Genomic DNA, 21,577 nt, shown 5'->3' with positions numbered 1-21,577 from the left:
TCCTGAGCGTTAAAAGGCGCGCGGGCCGGGCCGGGCTGCACTTGCATTGCACCCGGGCGGAGCGCGGCCGCGACGGGGCGGGCGGACTCGCGGGCGCTCAGAGTCGGCCTCGGGTCCTCGGCGCCAGGCGCTCCAACCCTCATCCCGACCCCCACCCGGCCGGGAACCCCGACCCTGACCCGGCCCGGCCCGGCCCCCGCCCCCGACCCCCGGGCCGATGGACTACTCCTACCTCAATTCGTACGACTCGTGCGTGGCGGCCATGGAGGCGTCCGCCTACGGCGACTTCGGCGCCTGCAGCCAGCCCGGCGGCTTCCAATACAGCCCCCTGCGACCCGCCTTCCCCGCGGCTGGGCCGCCCTGCCCCGCGCTCGGCTCCTCTAACTGCGCGCTCGGCGCTCTACGCGACCACCAGCCTGCGCCTTACTCGGCAGGTGAGCCCAGCCCCGGCCCAAGCCTCCCTCCGAATCCTGCGGAAGCCCCAGCCCCTGCCCTATTTGGCAAGTGATTGCGACTGTCCCCCACAGCCGCCCCCATCCTTGCCCTCCAACACCCGCGGGATCCCCAGCCCCTCTGTAAGACGGGGTTCCCCTTGGCAGAGTTCAGCCCCACCCTCTCATCCCCTTCCTCTTTCTCACTGCCAGATCCCTGTCCTGTGCTCTTCGGGTCAGGGAAATAGATCCCTGGTCCAGCCCCAGGCCCCTCACCGGATCCTCCCCTCCCCGCCTGCAAAGTCTGACCACCAAACCTCTCCATCCCCGTATCCTTGGAAGATGCCCCCGGCTCAGTCCAATCAGATCCCCATCCCTATCCCCACCCCACTTCATGTCTGACCCCCAGCAAGAGCTTCTGCAGCGGCTGAGCTGCCCAGATGGAAACCTTCCTAGAGCCCCAGCACCATCAAGCCCCTCCTGCCTGGTTTTGAACCCATCCTGCCTGTGTTTAGACCCTCTTGCTCCACTGAAACCCCAACCATCGCTTGCTGGAAGAAAAGCGTGCCCAGGTCATTAAGCCATTTTCATTCCCCCCTTCCCCCTGGAGACTCTCCTAGCTAGAGTCCTGCAGAACCCAGAAGCAGCCCCCCACTACCTCCAAGCCTCTTGATCCAAGTCCCCATCTGAACCCTCAACCTCACAGAGCCTTGCAGCCATCCCGATCTCTCAGGTTAGAGTCCAGGCTGCCCCACCCAATCTCCTTATCTCCTTCCTTCCGGGGAAGACCACTGGGAGCCAAGTAGAAGATTGGAGCCTGAGGGGTGGGAAGGGATGGCGAGATAGGGACCCGGATTTGGAGAAATGAGAACCAGCCAGATGGATCCAAAAACTGGAACAGGGATGGGGAGATTGGTACTCTGGGCCAGATGAGGATGGGGATTGAGGGTATAGGGTCAGGAAATGGGGTTATGGGCCCCACTGAGATGGGGAGAGGAGAACAGGTATAGAGAGGTATGAGCAAAAGTGGGAAGACTGGGGACCCTGGGAGAAATGGGGACCCAGGGTTGGGGAGATGGAGATAAGAACTAGAGGTGATGGGGACAGGAACTGTGGGAGATGGGGACCAAGGAAGACTGGCAACAGAGATGAGGAAGATGGGACTAGGAATGGGGTGTTGGAGACAAGGATCAGGGGGAGATCGAGAACTAGGGATATAGGACAAAGATGTAAGATACTGGGGACTCCTGAAGAATATGGAGACCTAAGCGGGGTTGGAGACAAGGATGAGGAGATACTGTCAGAAACATTGTCTGTGGGGGCAATGGGGCCTGGCATGGGGTAAAAGGGAAACAAGGATGGGAAGAGTGAGGGAGAGGGGTGGGGCTGGCTGTGGGGCAGTTGAGACACAGAGGTGCCTGGGAGGAAGAAGGGCAATGAGAAGGTGAAGGAACCTGGGTCTGGATGGGGGAAAAATAAGGACCCTTTTCAGTGGGCACAAAGAAAAGAATGGTCCCAAAGGGGAAAGCTGAAGAGAGATGTGGATGGAGAAAGATGAGGAAGAGGAGAGGACACTGGAGGAGAATGGGATGTGAGATGGGGCTGAAGAAATGAGGCCTGGGAGGGAGAGAGATGACAGGGGAGAGGGAGCCAATTCCCTACATGGCAGAAAGTATGTGCCAGGGCTCAAAGTAGACCTAGGCCAGGGAGTCTCAGTCACCCAGCTCCAGAACTGGCTACTGGGAAGGCCCACGATGCTGATGAGACCTGGCAATCAAGGCTAAGGTGGACAGAGCAGGACCTGAACCCAAGCAGGGCAGACTGACCAAGGCGGAAGCACACCACAGGGGAGGTCGGAGGAGCAGGTGGGCTGGAGAGAGGGGAGGGAACACAGCAGAGTACCAAGGACAGGTCAGCCGTCCTGACCTAAGGATCAGATCTTGATTGCCTCGCTGCGGCTCTGGGGCTCCAGGTCCGCCTGCGCCCTGTCCGCCTTCACTCCTGCCGGCTCCACTGAGAGATGGGGCAGACGCTCCGTTCGAGACCGAGACCGAGGGGAGGAAGCCGAGGGGCTGAGTCAGGCGCGGGGAACGGCGAGCGATCGCAGGGGCAGGACACAGCGGGCTGAGCTCGGCCCCTCATGCCCCCACCCTCGTTGCTCCCCCCTCCTGCACACACCCCTAGTGCCCTACAAGTTCTTCCCGGAGCCGTCGGGCCTGCATGAGAAGCGCAAGCAGCGGCGCATCCGTACCACGTTCACCAGTGCACAGCTCAAGGAGCTGGAGCGCGTCTTCGCAGAGACTCACTACCCCGACATTTACACACGCGAGGAGCTGGCGCTCAAGATCGACCTGACTGAGGCTCGCGTGCAGGTGTGTGTTTGCGTGTGTACGGAAGTGTACGTGTTGGGGGGGGGAGGGATGGGAGGTTAGTGCCCGACACCTGGGGGCCTCGGGAAAGAGGGCCCTGGCTCTCTGGGGTGGCAGGCAGGGGCAGCTTGGAGGCGGAGAGCTGGGGCCAGGGACCAGGGCACAGTCCGGGGGTGGTTGGGCAGGAGAGGATGGGCAGCGGGAGGAGACAGCGGGCCAAGACTTGGCAGACCTGAGGCCCTCTGGAGAACTGAGCTCTTCAGCCCCCAGGATTTCCCCTCTGTTCCCTTAGTACGGCCAGGCATGTAGAAGGATGCTTGGGAAGCCTGGAAGCTTCCCAAGTGGGTAGAGTGGGAGCCCCGGGCGGCCTCAGTGCCAAGGCAGGCGAATCCCAGAAAGCCATCGAGTGCCTCCATGTCCCCTCCCCAGCTCTGCAGCTGTGAGATCTCTGAGCCTGAAAACCCAGGGCTCTGGGCAGGCGCAGGGCCGAGGAGCGGCCGCCCAGGTGGACTCTGTTGTCTGTCTTACAAATCCAAGTGGAGATGTCCAGCTGGTCCGCCCTTACTGGAGACCCTGGACGAACGGTTTCCCCTAGTACCCGACCCCTTCTCCACCGCCGTGGGACACTCCAGGTGGAAATCCCTGGAGCTTCTAGTAGGAAGGAATTGGGGGCAGGGCTTTGGGTGATAAGGGAGCGAAGGCGGAGTCCCCGCCCGGAGACCTGGAACACTGGAGCCTGCCGGTGGCGGGTGATCAGATCCCCCAGGGGAAGACCAGGAGGGAGGGGCAAATGCAGGAGAGGCCTCGAGCAGAGAGAGGAGGGCCAGGAGCCAGGTAGCGGAGGGCCGACGGGCCCACGCTCAGGAATCTGGTAGTAATCCTGATCCGACCCCTTCCAGACCGAGGGCTCCCGCGCGTCTCGCGGCCTCGGCCTGACCGGCCCCTGTGCCCGCAGGTCTGGTTCCAGAACCGCCGGGCCAAGTTCCGCAAACAGGAGCGTGCGGCCAGCGCCAAGGGTGCGGCGGGCGCGGCGGGCGCCAAAAAGGGCGAGGCGCGCTGCTCGTCCGAGGACGACGACTCCAAGGAGTCCACGTGCAGCCCCACGCCCGACAGCACCGCGTCGCTGCCCCCGCCGCCCGCCCCCGGCCTGGCCAGCCCGCGTCTGAGCCCCAGCCCGCTGCCTGCCGCCCTGGGCTCCGGGCCCGGCCCTGGCCCCGGGCCGCAGCCGCTCAAGGGCCCGCTGTGGGCGGGCGTGGCGGGCGGCGGGGGCGGCGGGCCGGGCGCGGGCGCGGCGGAGCTGCTCAAGGCCTGGCAGCCGGCGGAACCCGGGCCCGGGCCCTTCTCCGGGGTTCTGTCCTCCTTCCACCGGAAGCCTGGCCCGGCCCTGAAGACCAATCTCTTCTAGCCGCCGGACTCTGGAGGTGCCGGGCCTGCCCCCCAGAGATGCCCCTGCCCCTCAGGACCTGACAGGGTCCCTCCCCATCCGGGCGCCCGCCTGGAAGTGCCCACCTGCCCCACCCCCTACCGTGTCCCGCTCCTAAGTGTGCCCTCCCCAGCTTCGGAGACCGAGTCAGGGCCTCTCGTCCTCACCTACCGCCCCCAGCAGAATGGGGTACTTTCACCGGGGAGCCCCCCCTTCCAGCTTGGCTTTCTTTGAAACCGGGATCAAATAACCCCGCTGGAACTTGAGGGTCCTCAAGCAGAGCAGCAGCCTGGCTCCCTCCCTGGCTCTGCAGCTGGCTGGCTCACTCTTCACCCTGGCCACCAGCCCGCTGCCCCAGCCCTCCAGTCCACCCGCACTGGTCACCGTTGGGATAATAAGACGCCCGAAGGGTCTCACTGCCAATTTATCCCCTCCCGTTTCCAGCCGGTCTGGCGCAGAGGTTAGGCCTGTTCAGAGAAGAGGGCCTGGCTGCCAGGGCACTGGGACAGAGGGGTTTCCTCTTTCCTGAATTTTTTGTTTGTTTTTGGTTGTTGTCGTTCTTTTCCTTTGAAAAACTTGTAATTTATTGAGGTGAGTTTTGCTCAATCCAAATAAAACTTAATTTATTGAAGACGTAACGCTGGCAACCCTTCTGAGTACCCAGGATGGGGGATAAGCTGCCTGCAAGAGCCCGTCCCCGCTTGCAACCAGCAAGGAACCCACTGCTGCCACAAATCCGCAGCCCGGGGTGGTATAGACAGGGAGACAGTGAGAACTAAGCAAACTACCACTTTATGGCCCAGATCCTTCTCCCCACCCTAACCAGCCCCGATAATATTAAGGTGCCCGCCCTCCCTAAACCCACGCAGAAAAGCTTAAATAAACCCCAGCCCGGTCCTTGGGCTATTCCTTCATTTCCGGACGGACACCCCCAGAATGGGGGTTGGGAAGGGTCCTAGCTGAGCTTCCCCTGCCCCCCGTGGTTCAGGCCAGGTGGAGGGCAGCAGAAACAGCGGTGAAAGTGGGGGCCCAGACGTACCCAAGTGGACCCTACGGGCACCCCTGAGGCTGGGAGTAGGGATTCAGAAAGGGAGGTCAGCACCAGAATAACCAAAGTCCTCGGTAATCTCGGCAATTGACCTCCGGAACCCTGGGGCGGGGGAGGGGCAGGATGTCCTAATTAGGGCATTCCAAACGATTGGGCAGTGGGGAACGCAGATCCCCAATAAATAGGCGGAGAGGTACTGCCCCACCCCTCACAGCTTTTCAACTTTGGGGCTATGGCTGGGCCTTAGTTGGAGGGTGGGAGCAGGGGTGCCGAGTCCGCAGCTTCGCAGCGCCACCGCTATCACTTGCTGAGCTGCAGGGTGTCCAAAAGGAGGCGCTTGTGAGCCGGGTCCTGCACCCCAGCCTCCTCCAGGTCCTCCTCCGTGATGTCGCTGTAGGGGTAAGAGAGGCTGGGAGGTGGGCGAAGAGGTCTAGAGGGCCCGTAGCTCCGCCCCGGGGCCAGCCCCACCCCATCCGCCTCCAGCCCCGCCCCCACCTGAGAAACTCCAGGTCGTCCCAGCCATTGTGCACCAGGCCCTCCTCATAGCGCTCCAAGCCGATGGCCCGCAGCCAGGCGCCCATGCCTGCCTCGCCCAGCCCGCCGGCCCGCCCGCCCTGCGGGCACGGAGCCTGAGGGAATAGCGCATGTCAGGGGGAGCACCGAGAGCACCCACCCAGGGAAGAAGCCCCTGCAGCCACATCCTACTACAGGCTCTAGGGGAAGAGGCAAAAACGGGCTGATTCATGTTCCCCGCCCCCCACCTCCCAACTCCCCAGTACCCAGCTCAGGGCAGAAGGGACCCCGTTGAGTGTTGAAATGGTGCCATAAAGGGATCCCACTGTCCATGGGCAAGCACACACCTCAGGTACACACAGATAGCCACCCCTGGTCCACACACCTCCTCTGCCAGGTCCTCCTGGATGCTCTCTCGGATTCGAGGTGGAGGGAAGCTGAGAGGCCGGCCATAGTCCGAGGGCAGTCCCCGGGGCGGCTGCAGCTCCAGGGGGCCTGGCAGAAGCACTGAGCGGCCAGGCCCAGCTGGAGCATAGTCCACCTCACTCAGAGTCTTGGCCATCTGCAGCACGGAGCAGGAGCGATCGTCCCCACTGGCTACCTCCCCCAGGAAAGTGCTGGTAGGTGAGGGGCCTGGGGGCAGTGGAGGTCTTGGATGGGCCTTGGGAGGTGGTGGGCCACGGGCCTCACCCCCACTGCGGCCCCGGACCACCGGCCCTGGCAAAGGATCCAGGCTGGGGGGCAGGAAGATGGCCGAGTCTGGCAGGGGTGGGGGTGGAAAGTCTGGAGGGGGCAGTGTGCCCCCAGACTCCTCATCTGATGAGCTCCCCTCTCCCACACGGGGGGGCCGGTGGCGCCCGAGCTGTGGAGCAGGCACTGTGATGGCCACTTTGTTCTTGGTGGCCGGTGGGACAGGGGCCCTGGCAGGCGAGGGTGGCTCCGGGGGCAGCAGTTGGTGGGGGACCCCTTCAAGGACGTAGTAGGCAGGGTTATTGAAGCTGTTCTTGGGTGGGGGGGCTGCCACCCCTTCCGGCTCTGGAGCCCCCTCTGCCTTCAACCTGGGTTTGGGAGCAGGATAATCAAGTCAGGAAGGCAATGGATACAGTGGAAGGAGAACTGGACTGGGGGTCAGGACTGTGGGCCCCTGGTCCTAGGATTGCACGTGACCTTGAGCACATCACTTTCTCTCTCTGGCCCTTGGTGTCTTCACCTCTAAGATGCAGGAGACTCAGTGGTTGAATAGATAATCCTTGAACTTTCTTGCCTTCCTTGCTAAGATTCTCAGATCCTTCTTTCATGACTTTGTGAAAGTCCTGAGCTTACATCAGTGAAAACAGGTGCCAGAAGGCAGGGCAACAAAGGCCTTTGGTTGGAATGGCCGGCTAGGGCTTGAAATCCTGTGAAGGCGCCTGAGGCCAATCTACTGAGGAATTTTACCCAGGGATTCAGGTTAGTTTTACTCAAGCCTGAGGATAAAACCAAGGTGACCGATAACAGGTGAAGGTGAGTGAAAAAGCACCAAACCGTGGCTAGGAACTTTTATTTAAGTTCAAGCAACAATCGGATATAATTAGGAAGCCTCACTTTCCTCGAGTATGATCCACAGAACACTAGTTCCCCAGGGTATTAATAGTCACTGTGTGGAAAAGAAGTTTCCTGGCCGGTTAAGTTTGGGAAACTATACTCAACAGCGTTGAAAAGGGGGTTTCCTTCCTGTCCACATGCTCAGAGCTTCTGCAAAACTAATGTGCACTGGGACTACCTAAGAAAAGAATCTAGTCAGAACCATTCCCCAAACTCATTTGACCACCAACCCGTTTCCGATGGGGCATCTTGTAGGACAGTGTTCCAAAGTATGCACCGAAGGAAATGCCATGCTGAGACCAAACAGAAAACCCAAGCTAAATTTGGAGGGAACTGTTGCAGAAACAACTTCTAGTTCTATTTTTTTAAGGCAGAGCCGGGAAGAAAGGCTGACTGCTTCCTTGGACTCAGAGAGCCACGCCTCGGGGAGGCCTGAGTGGCCAAAGGAGCAGAGCCCCAGCACCCCCAGCCATGGGGCATCATCTCACTCAGGCATCGAACGGTCCCCGGGCTGGCCCTGAGAGCCAAGCATAGCAGTAGATGAAGTGGGGGTGGATAACAGGTTCCTTCTCTCACCTGGGCGTCAAGGGCTCCTCCCGGGAAGCAGCTCGAGGTGGGGCTGGGGGCCTCCCAGTGGGTGGTGGTTTCTCTGGTTCTTCAAATAACTTAGACAGTGGGCAGGAGGCCTCTGCAGGGGCTGGCTTGCGGTTCCCTGACCTGCCAGGGGTGTACAGGGGTGAGATGAGGTAGAGACTGACCCAAAGCCCCCAGGCATCTCTTCATGGGACACCCAGCACAGTCCCAGTTCACCTGGGATCCTGGCTGCCTCGAGACACAGAGGGGGCTTTGCTCTTTGCTCCTGCCTCATCCTTATCAATGCTGATCCACTCTGGGGAAGGAAGAGAAAGAAGACTCAGAGGGGACCTGGGATCCTGGACCCTAGACACCCCCTGGGCCTACAAGCAGCCCCTTTCCAGCTACTCCTGAAGGCAGGCCCACTTTCAGGCGTTGCTACAGAACTTCCAAAGATTTCAGGGATTCTAACGTGCCCTCCCTCTACCCGCAGTCCCCCCTCCTAGACCTGCCCACACCACCCCATCTCATGCCCCATATCCCTCCCAATGGAGCCCCCACCGTAGAGTCGCTCACGGGTGCCCAGGCGCTCTGTGGGCACCCGCACCTTCATGGAGCCACGGATGTTGCCTGTCTCCTCGCCTCGGTGGGACAGGAAGGTCAGGAACTGCTGGGCTGTGCTGCCAATCATGGACTTGAGCGCCACCACGCACTCCCCTGAAGGGCAGATGGGGCAGACGGGCAGACTGTCGAACCTTTCTAGAGCTCTGCTTGGCTTTCTGTGCCTCTTGGGACCCCTCCCTGCTCCCCCTCCACTTCCCCCCCTCACCATAGGATTCGTAGCCATCCATGGACTTGACCGTGAGCAGGAGGTGCTGGTCCTGCAGGTACTCAATATCAGCCAGAATTGGCTTGAGCTGGGGAGCAGAGAGGCCTAGTGAAGGACAAAGCCCCAAGGAGCCCCTCCTGCCCATGACACTGCTCACCCCAACCCTCAGACTCGTCCAAGCTCACTCCCACTCAACTATTAAGGAAAGATCCCAAATCCTTAATGTAGAAGACATGGCCCTGCATGGGCCTTTCCTAACATTCATGTAGTTAATTTTCTACATCCTCAATGGCCAACACAGGACCTGACATTGAGCAAAGGCTCGAAAAGTGTTTATGAATGAATGGATGAATCTGTAACTTGGTCCCACACCTCCCAAATAAAGCAAATGCCCTCACCCTTACTCATGCCCAGCCCCACCACACAACACACACACACACACACACACACACACGCATGCACCATATGTGCTCTTTCACACCTCTCCCTGTGCCCTCACCTACAAGCTCAGACCCTGCCAAAAGCCTCACCGTGGGCAGCTGGCGTGAAGACCACTGCACCTTGAGGAAGTTGATGTTGTCACTGCTCTGAGCATCATTCTCGAAGCTCTTCTTGTACTCTGGGGTGAGGGTGGGGGATACCCAACTGAGTGCCACCTCCTGGATTCCCTTCTGCCATCTAGGGGGCTGACCGCTCTGGGCCCCCGGGCCTCCCCATCCCTCTTGGCCCACACTCAGCCCTGGTCCTGCCTCTGACCCTCCAGGCAGGTGGAGTAGAACTCAATGAAGAACTTGGTGCGGCTGGCTGTCTTCACGATGGCCTCAATGCTCTCAAACTCAATGTAGGCCTGGTCTGAAGTCTTTGAGAGCCCTGAGGGGCAAAGGGAGGAAGGCAGTGAGGAGGGCTGAGAGGGTGACACAAGGAACAGGACAGACACTGAGCCCTGGGACAGGAAATCAGGGGCCCTGGCAAAGGAGGCAGGAAGGCCAGGAGGGAGGTACCTCCCCCATCCCAAGCAACCAATGGGGAGGCCCCAAAGCCCAGATCCTGGCCCAGACAAACAGAGAGCCCAAGGATGAGAGACCATCTAAGAAGGGGGCTGGGGACCAGAATACCTGCAGGGACTGCCTGCCCACAATCCCCCACACTACTAGGCACACTCAGGGGACCACACATGGCTCCAGGCAAATAAAGACACATACATATGCGTTTACATTCATATGAATACACTCACTCATGGGCAGGCACCTTTCACAGTGCCCTGGGTACACAGACACCCTCACACAGTACATATTCAGAAACATTCTCGTACGTACATATACCCAAACACACACATACACACAGAGATAGTCAAACTCTTTCACATCCCCAGAGCAGTGTGCCCACCCACCCACCAGCACATTCACAACAGTCACCTTTCTTGGAGATGAACTGAGAGGTAACCCCAACCTCAAATGTCCCGAACACGGGGGAGTGGTCGCTGGTGACGATGTCATCAGTGCAACCTGGGATTAGAATGGGAGCTCAGAGGCAAGCTCTTTCCTCTCTGCTCCCGCTTCCCAAAGCTAGGACAGCACCGGCACGAGGACCACCCAGGATAGCCCATCCCCCTGTCCAGGAGACTCTGACCATAGGAATTGCAGATGATGTGTGTCTCGGGGTAGGATTTCCAGAGAATCCGGTCACACCATGAAGGCACATTGGTCCGGACCTGGGGCAGGGGATGTCAGCATGGTCAGGGCAAACAGCTGGGGTGGCTCAGCATGAGGGCCACCACACAGCTGCAGGACTGATGAGGCCCAACACTCTTACCACACCAGGCCCCAGCACCCACCTCCCTTCTTGGGTCCTCATAACACCCAGGATCGTCCACCCTAAAGCCTTAGAGGGCCCAAGGAGCTACAGGAGTAACTGCCCAGATCTTGACCAGACATGCACTCCTGATTCACTGCAGCCCAGGAGTCTCCCAAGGCCCCCCTGCCCCTGTTCCCTTGGCTCACCCCAGTTGGCTTCTGCTTGTGCCAGGCATACGTGTCCCGGGAACCCCGCTCATAGCGGTAGGTGGGTGGGAAGGAGATCTCTTCCTCACCTAGGGAAGGCAGGGAACGGGTAGGGGTCAGGGCCCTAAAGACACAGGGAGACCATACGGGCCCTAGCCCTCAGAGACCTGCCAGGCCCACACTCACTGAATCGAAGGAAGACTTTGTGCTTCTCGCGTTCCAAGTTCAGCTGGTCCACCCTGAGCAGTGGCTCAAACTCCTTCCTGCTGATGTAGTTGAGGATCTCCTGTGGTGAAGACACAAGGGCTGGCAACTCCCTCTTAAGCCAGAGCCAGAGGTGGGAGCCCAGCTGGCCCCCAGCCCAGCTTCCCTCCCAGCCACCTGGCAGCCCTCTTTGCACCTGGATGTCCATGTCCAGGCGGTAGTTGAGGTCCCCAAACCAGAAGAGGTGAGTGAAACGTAGAGAGATGTCAAAGGCACTGAGCTGCCGGTCGCCCAGCGAGAGCAGCCGCAGGATGTCCAGGTAGTTCTGGTTCCGCCTATGGGGGGTGAGGGGATGTCTCCAGGGTCAGGGGCCAGGGACCGGCAGGAAGGGAAGAAGTCTCTGGGGTCAGGGATGGGGTACAGATCAGGGTCCCTGGGGACAGAGGAAAGAGCTGGGAACAAGATCAAGATGAGGGGCAGTAGAGGACTCTTGAGTTGGGACAAGGGAGAGGGCGGTCTTGGGGACAGGGATGCAGGAGGGCCATAGACTGGGATGTGGGAGAGGGACTAGGTCTCAGGTGAATAGGGAATGAGGGTAAAGACTTAGAAAGGTGCCCCCTTACCGGGCAGTTTTCTCATTTCCTGAAGTGAGGTGGCAATTCACAAAGCCAAATGAGGTGCCATTGAACATGAAAGAGACTCCCACAGCTCCCTTGTTTCCTGTCCAAGCAAGCAAAAGAGGATGGCCTGCGTCACCTTTGGAGGGCTCCCAACTCTCCCCTCTGCCCCCATCCCCCGAAGCAGCAGTGGGAAGATCCTCCCCACCCTCCCAGAGGCTACAAGGCAGACAGGTCTCTAAACACATCCCCCCTTCCTGGGGGCCACACAGGGCTCGCGCAGTTCACCTGGACGGCCTGAGTCTCTCTGCATGTGTGAACAAAGCCCCTAGTGATCACAGGGGACCCCAAGGGTGAAGCTGAAAAGACCTGCAGATTCTGAGCAGAATCTCTGCCGAGGGAGCACTGGACCACCAACCAAGAGGCCTGGGCACTAAGATAGCTCCACTACATACTAGCTGTGTCACCTTGGTCAAGTCACTTGGCAACCCTGGGCTTGAGAGTTTTGGGGAGGTTGAGTTTTATCATCTATGAGATGGAGATAACCACCCTGGCCCTGCCTTCCTGGTGGTGCTGGAAGACATTTAGAATATGAACATGCTTTACAGAGTTCAAAGGGCTCTATATAGGAGAAAACTGAGACCACCTGAAAGGGGGAGACTATGAGCTGGAGAGGAAGCAGGAGGTGTGGACAGAGGGATCCTGGCCACCCGCTCACCCAGGGTGTTGGCGATGCCGGTCTTCACGCTGGACGTACTGACATGGCTGATTCGGTTCTCATGCTCTGGCTTGACCAGCACGGCTACCTTGATGTTCCACAGCGACTGCATGGCAATCTGGGTAGAAGGCTCGCGGTTATCCCTGCCTGGGGCTGGGGCACTGCCGCATTCCATGCCCCCCACCCCACCCCTGTCTATACTGGAGAGGGCACCGTCAGTCACAGGATAGGAAGGGCTGCCACCCTTTCTCCTGAAGGGCCAGAGAGAAACAGAGCACATTCCTACAGCATGAAGCACTCATTAGATTTCCTAAAGGATACCCCGGGGGCCAGAGGGAAAGGCAGGCAAGTTGTGCTCCCCGGGTGGCCTGTGGGGTCAAGCAGGATCGTTTGGGTTGGGGTCTGAGGAGGGGAGACTGGACAGGATGACCCTCTCTCACCGGGCGGTAATCCAGATCTGTGAGCTCCTTGAGGCCCCCGCGTAGCAGGTCCAGCCACTCGCGGTCACCCACCGAGTTCTCCTGGGTCCCGAAGACATAGATGTCATGGGGTATGGTCACCGTGACCTCATCCAGGGTCTTCCCTAGACCCTTTGATGTGAACCAAGATGTCACGTTTTTTGGAGGTGGCACGCTTCCTGGAGGTGAAGGGGATGGGGTGATGGTCAGGCCCCTGACCCTGACCCCTGACCTCTCTCCCACCCCAGCCCTACCCGGGCCTGACCCATGTTCCAACTGCCTATGAAGACAGAGATCATGTCCGGCTCATCTTGCTTGGAGTGCTTGTTCTTCATGAGCTGCAGTAGCTGGCAGAAGGCCTCCCGCTTCTGGGGGGACAACAGCCAGTTAGGGGAGGTCCCTGGTAGGTGGCAGGTCCCATGAGGGGAGGGACACGCCTGTCTGGTCCACCACTGTACACCCACTACTCAAGCAGAGGACACCTCTCAGGAAATGTTCACCAAATGAACATCTATCTGCCTCTACCCTCGGGCCACCCATCTCCATACATACACTGTCTGCCCTGTCAGGAGGGACGGGTCACCTGCATCACACATTTCCTCTCCTTCCGGCCCCCAGAAACCCCTGCAGGGGGCCAGCCCAACACGCTGCTCACCCGGGCGCTGACAAAGATGAAGTCCTTGCGCTGTGTCCGATCCTTCTCCTTCTCAAACACGACGCCTAGCTTGTTCTGGACACGCTGGGACTTAATGAGCTGGCGGACTAGGGGATGGAGGCCGGTCACACTGGCCCGTGCACTGAGGCCCGGAGGCTGCCCTGCCCGCCCCCCGCCCCCCGCCCCCCCCCCCCCGCCCAAGGTCGGGCCCTGGCTCACTGCGGTCATGTGTGAAGGTCGTCCAGTCCTCCTGTGAGTCCCGCTGCCTCCGCAGCAGCACCAGCCGCCCGCCCTCCACATCCACGCTGAGCGTGAACTTCTGTGACTTCCCGATCTTGGTCAGGTCACCCAGGGTCACATCTAACTTCACCTGCAGGTCACAAGGTGGGGGGCTGCTGAAAAGACCCCGGGCAAATACCACCCCCTCCACCCTCCACCGCCCTTTGCCCCAGGGGTCCCCCCAACACTTCCTTGCGTACCTCAAAGGCCTGCACAGGCACAGTCTTGGCCTTACGTATAGCCGGCTGCGGCGGGGCTGGCGGGGCCGTAGAGCTCATGTCCTGCAGGACCTTCAGTGCCTGGGGCGAGTAAGGGCAGGCAAGGTCAGGGGATGTGCAGAGAGCTGGGACTGGGAGGGAGACGGCTGACAGTGGGGTCGATGCTGAGGTGTAGACTGGGGGTGGAGATCACTTAGGTCATTGCAAATAGTTGGGGTCTGGTGGGTCAGGTCAGAGGTCAGGAGCCAGGCTACCTTCTTCTGGATGCCCGACAAGAAGTCCTTTAACACCGACAGCTTCAACACCAGGCTCTCCAGCTCCTGCTCCCCGGTCTGTGCTGGATTCTGCACAGAGGAAGGGTAAGACTGGTCCCTGAGGCCGCTGAACAGGAGGGTCCCCCCGGCCCCAGACATCAACCCACTCCCCACAGGCCCCCCCCATAATCCCACCTGCTGCTGCAAGAGGCGAGTGACCATGGGAGAGCTCTGCTGGTCGAACACCTTGGACAGGATCTCCAGACCCGCCAGGACCTTGTCCACCTCGCTAGGGGAGACGACCGGTCAGAACTCCCCGCCCCGACCCAAGGACAGGGAAGGATGGCTGAGTGTGTAGCTTCAGCCTCCACCATAAGGATCCAAGGGTTCACGGGTGAGGAAAATTCAGGAAACGACAGCTGAGTCCCCGTTCCGGGCCAGAGAGCAGAGGTCAGGACATCTGTGCAGGGGGCAGGGGGCAGGTGAGCACGGGTCAGAGGAGAGGCTGCATGCGCGGTGTTGCGCGTGCCAGGTACCTGTGCAGCCTCCGGCACGAGGTGGCAAGGGTGCGGGTGAGGTGGGGCAGGTTGCTGGCTCCGCCTCGCACGGCCTCCAGGTCCAGTCCGTAGCTGCCCTTCAGATACTCGTGCGAGACAGTGCTCAGCCCATTGGGAGCACTTCAGGGAGGGGTGGAGAAGTCGGTGAAGAACCTGCTGACCCTGTCCCGGCCCTCCCACCCTGTCCCTAGAGGTGGTACTGGCAGTGATCAGAGCACCATGGATCAGGGTGTCTGCCCCTGGGGCTGAGGTGGGATGAGGGCCCCTGGGGGTGGAGTGGGGGCTTAGAAGCCCCCGCCCCCAAGCGGACAAGGTTCTCAGAGGAGAAAGGGGAATTCCTGTTCCCTGTGGAGGCTTCTGGTCTTACCTCTCAGCAGCTGGAGTTGTGGGAGTCTCAGGGGCTGCTGGGGGGCTGCCAGGCCCCACGGGGGCAGAAATACTGGTAGAGCCAGAACGTGGGGGCAGCGGAGGCTTCTCATCCTCCCCATCTGTGAACAGGAGTCAGTGAAGTATGGGGGATGCTGTGTCTTCAGATGCTTCCATGGAAGTGGGGTAAAGGGCCCCAGCATCATGGGTAGGAGCAAGGGGGCTTTAGGGGAGGGGGACTGAGAAAATGGGAGGGGAAGAAGCAGGCAGCGCCTGGGGAAGGGGCAGGGAAGGCATCTGCACGTGGCAGAGTGTGCAGCACCACCTGAGACATCACGGTCGTCGGGTGGGTCTGGCTCTCGCTCCCGCTCCACAGGCAGCAGCAGGGCACACACGAGGCCCTGGTTGGGCTGGGCGTACAGGCCAATGAGCTCGCCCAGGGTCTGGAAACGGCGCACGGGCACGCCCTGTGAGGTCTGCCAATCAGCAGGAGTGGGAGAAGTGTCAGCCAGCTGACCCCAAGTTACAGGGTGGAATCAGGGTCAGGGGCCAGACTCCTACCTGCACAGCCAGGAAGTCTTCTCCATCAGGTAGGATTCGGTATGTGTGCACGTGCTTCTGATACCTAGTGACAAAGCGAGGGTCAGAACCTGTCGCCCCTGGCTAGGGCTAAGCCCCAAGGCATGCCTTCCTCCTGCTACCAGGCTCAGGACCCAGCTCCCTCAGCTTGGTTTTCCTAAAACCCTTTGCTCAGGCTGCTCACGGGTTAATGATGAGGCCAGTCCACTTCTATCCTGCTAGTGTTGCCAACAAGAGCAGGAATGACCAGCCTCCCCCCACCACCACTCCCGCCCCCCTCCTGGGCACCTCTCCACCCAGACCTACATGGACTCCACACCCACCACAGGGCCCGGGAAGCAACAGGCAGCTCTTTTGTGGCCTCCACAGCTGTCTAAACAGCCCCTCTGGACTGTGGTACCAGCTCTGGCCCCCCGCCAGAGTAAGAGTCCTCAGAAGCCTGGTTAACCTCTGTTTGCACACATAGGAGATGTGCTAACACACGTGTGCGCCTGCTGTCTGTGTTTACGTTGGTGTCTGGCTCTGCTGGAGCTGGGTGCGTTGGGGGCCATTTTGCTAGGAAGTAGGCGGGTATCCCTGAATTATCCCCCCTTCCCCAGACAGCAGGAAACTGGGATGACCCAAGGGGGCCCCCTGTGGGAGACCCAAGCCTCTAAGAGCCCCCAAATTGAGGAGGGGCAAGAGGGGTGCTGACAGATGGCCGCAACAGCTGAGCAGGTGACAGCTGAGCCAGGCCTGGGCAGCAAAGGCCTCACTCAGTAGGGATGGAAGGCTCCCTCTGCAGCCAGCCCTCAGGTAGGCTTACTCAGGGGAGCCACCCCGGGGCCCACGTGTGAGCTGGACAGGAGCGGGGTATTGGCGCCAGACAGGACCAAATGCCCATTTGAGGAGACCCACAGTCCATCCCCTCCACTCAATTAGGCCCCCCTCAGGAACTCTCCTGGCTGCTGATGGGGAACATTCTGTGCAGGTGTCTATGTGTGTACCTCTTTGTGGACTGTATTTACAACAATAATAGCATCCTATTTACTGAGCCCTGTCTTTGTGACACCCTACAGATATGATCTCATTTTTTTAAAAAAGATTTTATTTATTTATTCATGAGAGACACAGAGAGGCAGAGACATAGGCAGAGAGGGAAGCAGGCTCCTTGCAGGGAGACCGATGAAGGACTTGATCCCAGGACCCTGGGATTGCAACCTGAGCCAAAGGCAGACACTCAACCACTGAGCCACCCAGGCACCCCCCCTAGATGTGATCCCATTTAATCCTTGCATTTTGATACAGATATTAGTATCATCCCCATTCTCCAGAAGAGGAAATAGGCTCCAACAGAAAAGCAATTTGACTAAGGTCACAGAGTAAGTGAAAGACAAGAGCTGGGACCTAAAGCCAGGGCAGAGGCCCGTGCCTGTATCGTGGCCAGCTGGTCAGATTGCCTGTGCTTGTGCGAGCAGGGGTGTGTCCTGAAATGTCACCCATGTACCTGTGGGTACGTATACAGGTAAGCAAGTGTATTTCTGATCACCTACCCCCAGGCTTCTACCCCATTTCTGACCCTCCCCCCATCCCTGGGCTCTTGAGATGCAAGTAGCCAGAGTCAGCTGGCAAAGCTGAAGCCCCCAACACAGACAGACCCTCATTCCACCCATTTCCTCCCCTGGCAGTGGAGCCAGGACTCTCCCCTCCTGGGACAATAATGTTCCTCCCCCAGACACAGGCCCAGCTGTCCCCCTCCCACTCAACAGCTGACCCAGCACCTGCCTCCCTCCCCTCCCTAATTAGGGGGTATGCCTCCGAGGGGGCTGGGAGCATCTGGCGAAGCTGTCCCTTGTTAGTCTCTCCTGGGCATCAGACTTGGGGCATAAGCTGAGACTTAGGGAGCCCTTCCTCTTCAGATACCCAGGTCAGGGGTCCTCAACCCCAACACCACTAACATTTTGGACTGCACAGTTCTTTGCTGTGAGGGGCCGTCCTTCGTATTGCAGGATGTTTGGCGGCATCACTGGCTTTTACCCACTAGATGCCAGTAGCACTATCCCAGCTGTGACAACGAAAAATGTCTCCAAACATTGCCAAATGTTCCTGAGGGGTAAAACCAACCCCTAAATGAGAACTACTGGCCTAGGTCAACGAACCCTCCAAGAAGTGAGTAGAACAGACGGGGTAAGGGACAGAAAGATGGGGGTTTGGAAGGGTTCACAGGGCTATGGTGGACTATAACTCGATCCTAACAACACTCACAGGAGCCCACCTAGTATTAGACCCTGGGACACAGGAGACAGCTCAGGGAGAGACTCCAAACCCACCAACTCACCCAGAACCACTACCACACACAGCCGATGGGTACAGGCACAGGACGAGACCCACTCCGAGAGCTGCCAAGTCTAGCCCCTCATTCCGCACCCATAGGTGGGGCTAGGGCTGCCGGGATACCCAGGGCCGGGGCACACGCACATGCTCATTGATTTGTGAAATAATAACACGGCCCCATAGAGCCTCCTCAACCCCTCCCTTCTTCTCAACACCACTCTGCCCTCAGCCCCTGACATCTATAGCCACACCGGTCCCAACCTCAGGCCTGGGGGCATAGCAAGGATCCCTAAGGAAGCTGCCGGGCATCCTCACTCACGCACTGGTCTCTCTGGCCCCAACTCCGTCTATGCCTACCGCATCTCACTGGATCCCGTATAAACAGAGCTACAGGCAGCCCTGGAATGCACAGCCACACGTCCTCACCCCCCCGGCCGTGTGCCTGGAGGGTGCCTGGGGGTCTGCCAGAGGCTTCCACCCTGGCTAGCTGGACCCTACCCACTCTGCCCTCCAGGCCCCAGAAAGTGTCCCCAGACACAGAGCAGGAAGGAAGTACCCCCTGCATCCTTCCTCAAGCCCGGCTGGACGCCAAGTCCCCACTGCTGGGGGCGCTGGCGTCCCACTGTCCCAGGCCCTCCGCACCCACCGAGGGCCCCGGGGCTGCGCCCCGCCCGCCGGGAGCCCCAGCCCCACTCACAGGACACAGAGCGCGAAGGCTCCCGCCACGCTCTCGCTGTCTCGGACCAGGAAGCTGCCATCGCGGCCTGCCCGGGCCAGCAGCTCCTCCGCAGCCGCGCGGCTCAGGTCGCGGTGGTACCAGGCGGGGGCCGGGCTGCCCAGCGCGCCCCCGGGCCCCGCACCCCCCGGGCCCGGCGCCCCGCAAGCCGAGGCCATGGCGCGCAGGGCTCAGCGCCGCCGGCGCCCACCGCCCCGCGCCATCCGCCCGGGGTCGCTCGGGGTCGGGCCCGGGGCCTGAGGATCCACGGCCGGGACCGGGCCCGTGGTCGGGGGCTCCGCGCCCCGCCGCGCAGGCCGCCCCGTCCGCCGCGCCGCGCCGCCGCCGCCGCCGCCGCCCGCAGCGCCGGCCTCAACTTGAAGAGAAAGAAAAGTTTGTTCAGAGGCGGCGGGGGAGGGGCGGGAGCGCAGCGCAGAGCCGGGCGGCCGGCCCCGGCCCCGGCCCCGGCCCCCGCCCCGCCCCGCCCCCGCCCCTCCGCTCGGCCCGCCGCCCGAGCGCCCCTACCCCCACCCCTTCCCGGCGGGGCCACGGCCCCTGCGTTCCCGCACGACGCGGGACCCCCACACCCACGGGGATCCGCCCCGCCATCACCACCCCTAGGAGACCCAGGGACCCGGCCCCCCACGAAGGTCAAGTTCCCCCACCCGGCTCCGGGGCACTAGGCGGTCCCAGCCCCCTCTCCGGAGAGTTAGCCCCCTCCAATAATCGCAAGGACGAGATCTCCAACTCCCATAAACGTCTAATTGCACCCCAAATCCTTTCTATTCAGCACCCACCTCCCCCGCAGCCTCAAAGGGCCGGGTCGAGTTCTCAAAACCCGCGAGGGATCGAAGACGAACCTCTTCCCACCCCTGTCCTCGGTACCCGAGTGGCCCGGACTCCCAACTCCCGTGAAATCCAGGCCCCTCCTAGACCCGAGCCCCCAAACTCCGCCGGGTCCGGTCCCCGACCATTCCCGCGGGGGGATCCCCCTCCAGGGCGCCCCGATCTCCCACAAGCGCTCAGGCACGGTCCGGTGTCCTCGAATCCCCACGCACCGTCCCCGGCAACCCCTCGCAGCCCGGGCAGGGCCCTTCCCCCCTCCCGGCCAAGTTCCCTGGCACCATCCCCCATCCCCGGAGGCCCGGGCCGCGAGGGGTTCAGCAGCCCGAGACCGGCACCCCCCACTGCCCTAGAGGAAAGTTCCCTCGGGCCCCCGGGCCCCCGACTTCTCCGCACAGCCGCCGCCGCGCGCGGACCCTCACCTCCCGGGCCGCCGCGGTGCCCCCTCCCCGGGGGAAGCGGCCCCTGACTCTCCGCGGCCACTTAAGATGGCCATCCGCCGCCGCCGCACCCCCTCGTCTTCCGCCCCGCCCGCCGCTCCGCCCCCGCGGCTCTCGGCGGAGCCGGGGGTAGCACCCCGCGCCCCGCCTTCCCCGGGCCCGGGTCTCGCCCCGGGGCCGCTGACCCCGCCGAGTGACCTCGGGCCAGTCACGGCTCCCCTCCGCGCCTCGCCTTCGCGCTCCGCAAGGGGGGCGCCCGCTGCGAGGGCCGACTCGGCGGGACCGTGCCTGTAAAGCTCCCGGCCCAGGGCCCGGCATCCCGTGAGCCTCCAAACAGCGGCTATTTTTATTATTAATTAAGGAGCAACGAAGGTGACAGCTGTGTAAACTGTAAAGCGCGGCGCCCGAGCGAACGGGTATTATTAGCGCCCGCCCCCGCCCCAGCTACTCCCTCCAAGACGACAAACTTGAGCCTCGGTGGGCGGGACGCCGGACCCGGAGCTCCCCAGGGCGGGCACGCTCCGACGCCCCGGGCGCCCTTGGCGGGAGGGGGCCCGGGCGCCGGAAAGGGGGCGGGGCCCGAGGAGGGTCTGGCCCGCCCCTTCCCCCCAAAAAAGACCTAGCCCGTGGCGGCGTCTCCCGGGAGCCCGCTTCCTGCCCCGCCCCTCCGCCCCTTGGCTCCTTAAAGGCGCAGGCTCCCAGCCCGGCGCCCGCCGCGCCTACTCCTGGGCCTCTGTCGGCCGATCCCCTTTAACCTGGGAGCGAACTTTCACTTTGCTCGATCGAACCCGTGTCTGGGTCCGTCCCGACAAGCTCCTTCCTCCGTTTCAAATATGCATTGGCTTAACTTGCCTGGAACAGAGCCTGAATGACACGGGATGGGCTCTGTCGGGGCCTTCCAGACTAGATACAGTGGCTAACAGACACCCCCATACAGCCCAGGGTCTCTAGACCCCTCCAGGAGCCCCATAAGCCATCCTCCACAAACCGCCCAACTTCCTCGTCCCTCAGCTTTAGGTGGGAGGGGAGGGGAGAGCCATGAAGGGGGCACCCTGGTGCGGTGGAGGGGGGAGACCTGGACCAGGAGTCTTCACACCTGAGTTCTAGTCCTAGCCTGATCACCCACCTGCCTGGTGTTCTCAGACAGGTACCTGTGCCTCTGGGGGTAACCGTGAGGGAGATGTAGAGACAAAGGCTTCCCCAGGGGGAAAGGGTAAGAGGGAGGAGACCCAGAGATCAACTCAGACCGAGTTCCTGGGGGCGGTGCAAAGACCAGACAGGCATATCTAGCAATCCCTGGAGGGGACAAAGATGCCAGAGGAGAGGCCAGGCTCCTGCCCCAGGAAGCTCCTAAGAGTTTCCAACCTTTTCCCACCCAAGCCCCTCGGACTCAGCAGGGGTAAACCAATTCAAGGCTCTTAAGCATTTCCTCTTCCAGTCCCAGACTGCCCTCCCCAGTGCTCTCTCTTCCTCCTCTGAGGGTCCAAGCCTCAACTCTGTCCCTTCAATCCACATAACCGGCAAATTTTTTTCACCCCCACTGGGAATTCAGAGTCTTCTCTGGACTCCCATCCCCAACTTTCCCATTGCA

The 21,577-nt window shown here is 61.0% G+C and overlaps 2 protein-coding genes across 2 annotated transcripts; one reads left to right on the top strand and one right to left on the bottom strand.

The window, feature by feature from the left end:
• The first annotated feature begins 149 nt into the window (after positions 1 to 149).
• Positions 150 to 5,665, top strand: PHOX2A (paired like homeobox 2A). The gene is made up of 3 exons (XM_072794460.1): positions 150 to 434; positions 2,616 to 2,803; positions 3,756 to 5,665. Exons 1-3 carry the CDS (start codon positions 218 to 220, stop codon positions 4,203 to 4,205), a joined length of 855 nt encoding a protein of 284 aa, XP_072650561.1. The 5' UTR covers positions 150 to 217; the 3' UTR covers positions 4,206 to 5,665.
• INPPL1 (inositol polyphosphate phosphatase like 1) lies at positions 4,820 to 19,992 on the bottom strand. The gene is made up of 29 exons (XM_072794459.1): positions 19,969 to 19,992; positions 18,686 to 19,079; positions 15,658 to 15,721; positions 15,422 to 15,572; positions 15,098 to 15,218; positions 14,710 to 14,850; positions 14,369 to 14,462; positions 14,174 to 14,263; positions 13,902 to 14,000; positions 13,642 to 13,792; positions 13,423 to 13,529; positions 13,033 to 13,135; positions 12,750 to 12,946; positions 12,310 to 12,427; positions 11,598 to 11,694; positions 11,171 to 11,309; positions 10,957 to 11,056; positions 10,771 to 10,859; positions 10,400 to 10,481; positions 10,186 to 10,275; positions 9,527 to 9,640; positions 9,301 to 9,389; positions 8,771 to 8,858; positions 8,503 to 8,658; positions 8,179 to 8,257; positions 7,945 to 8,085; positions 6,170 to 6,842; positions 5,767 to 5,900; positions 4,820 to 5,662 (listed from the first exon to the last, which is right to left on the bottom strand). Exons 2-29 carry the CDS (start codon positions 18,880 to 18,882, stop codon positions 5,572 to 5,574), a joined length of 3,795 nt encoding a protein of 1,264 aa, XP_072650560.1. The 5' UTR covers positions 18,883 to 19,079; positions 19,969 to 19,992; the 3' UTR covers positions 4,820 to 5,571.
• Between the last annotated feature and the right edge of the window lie 1,585 nt (positions 19,993 to 21,577).

This window comes from Canis lupus, chromosome 23 (assembly GCF_048164855.1).
Source record: "Canis lupus baileyi chromosome 23, mCanLup2.hap1, whole genome shotgun sequence".
Lineage (NCBI taxonomy): Eukaryota > Metazoa > Chordata > Mammalia > Carnivora > Canidae > Canis > Canis lupus.
The sequence above is the reverse complement of the archived record's forward strand: the minus strand, read 5'-3'. Positions and strand labels throughout refer to the sequence as shown.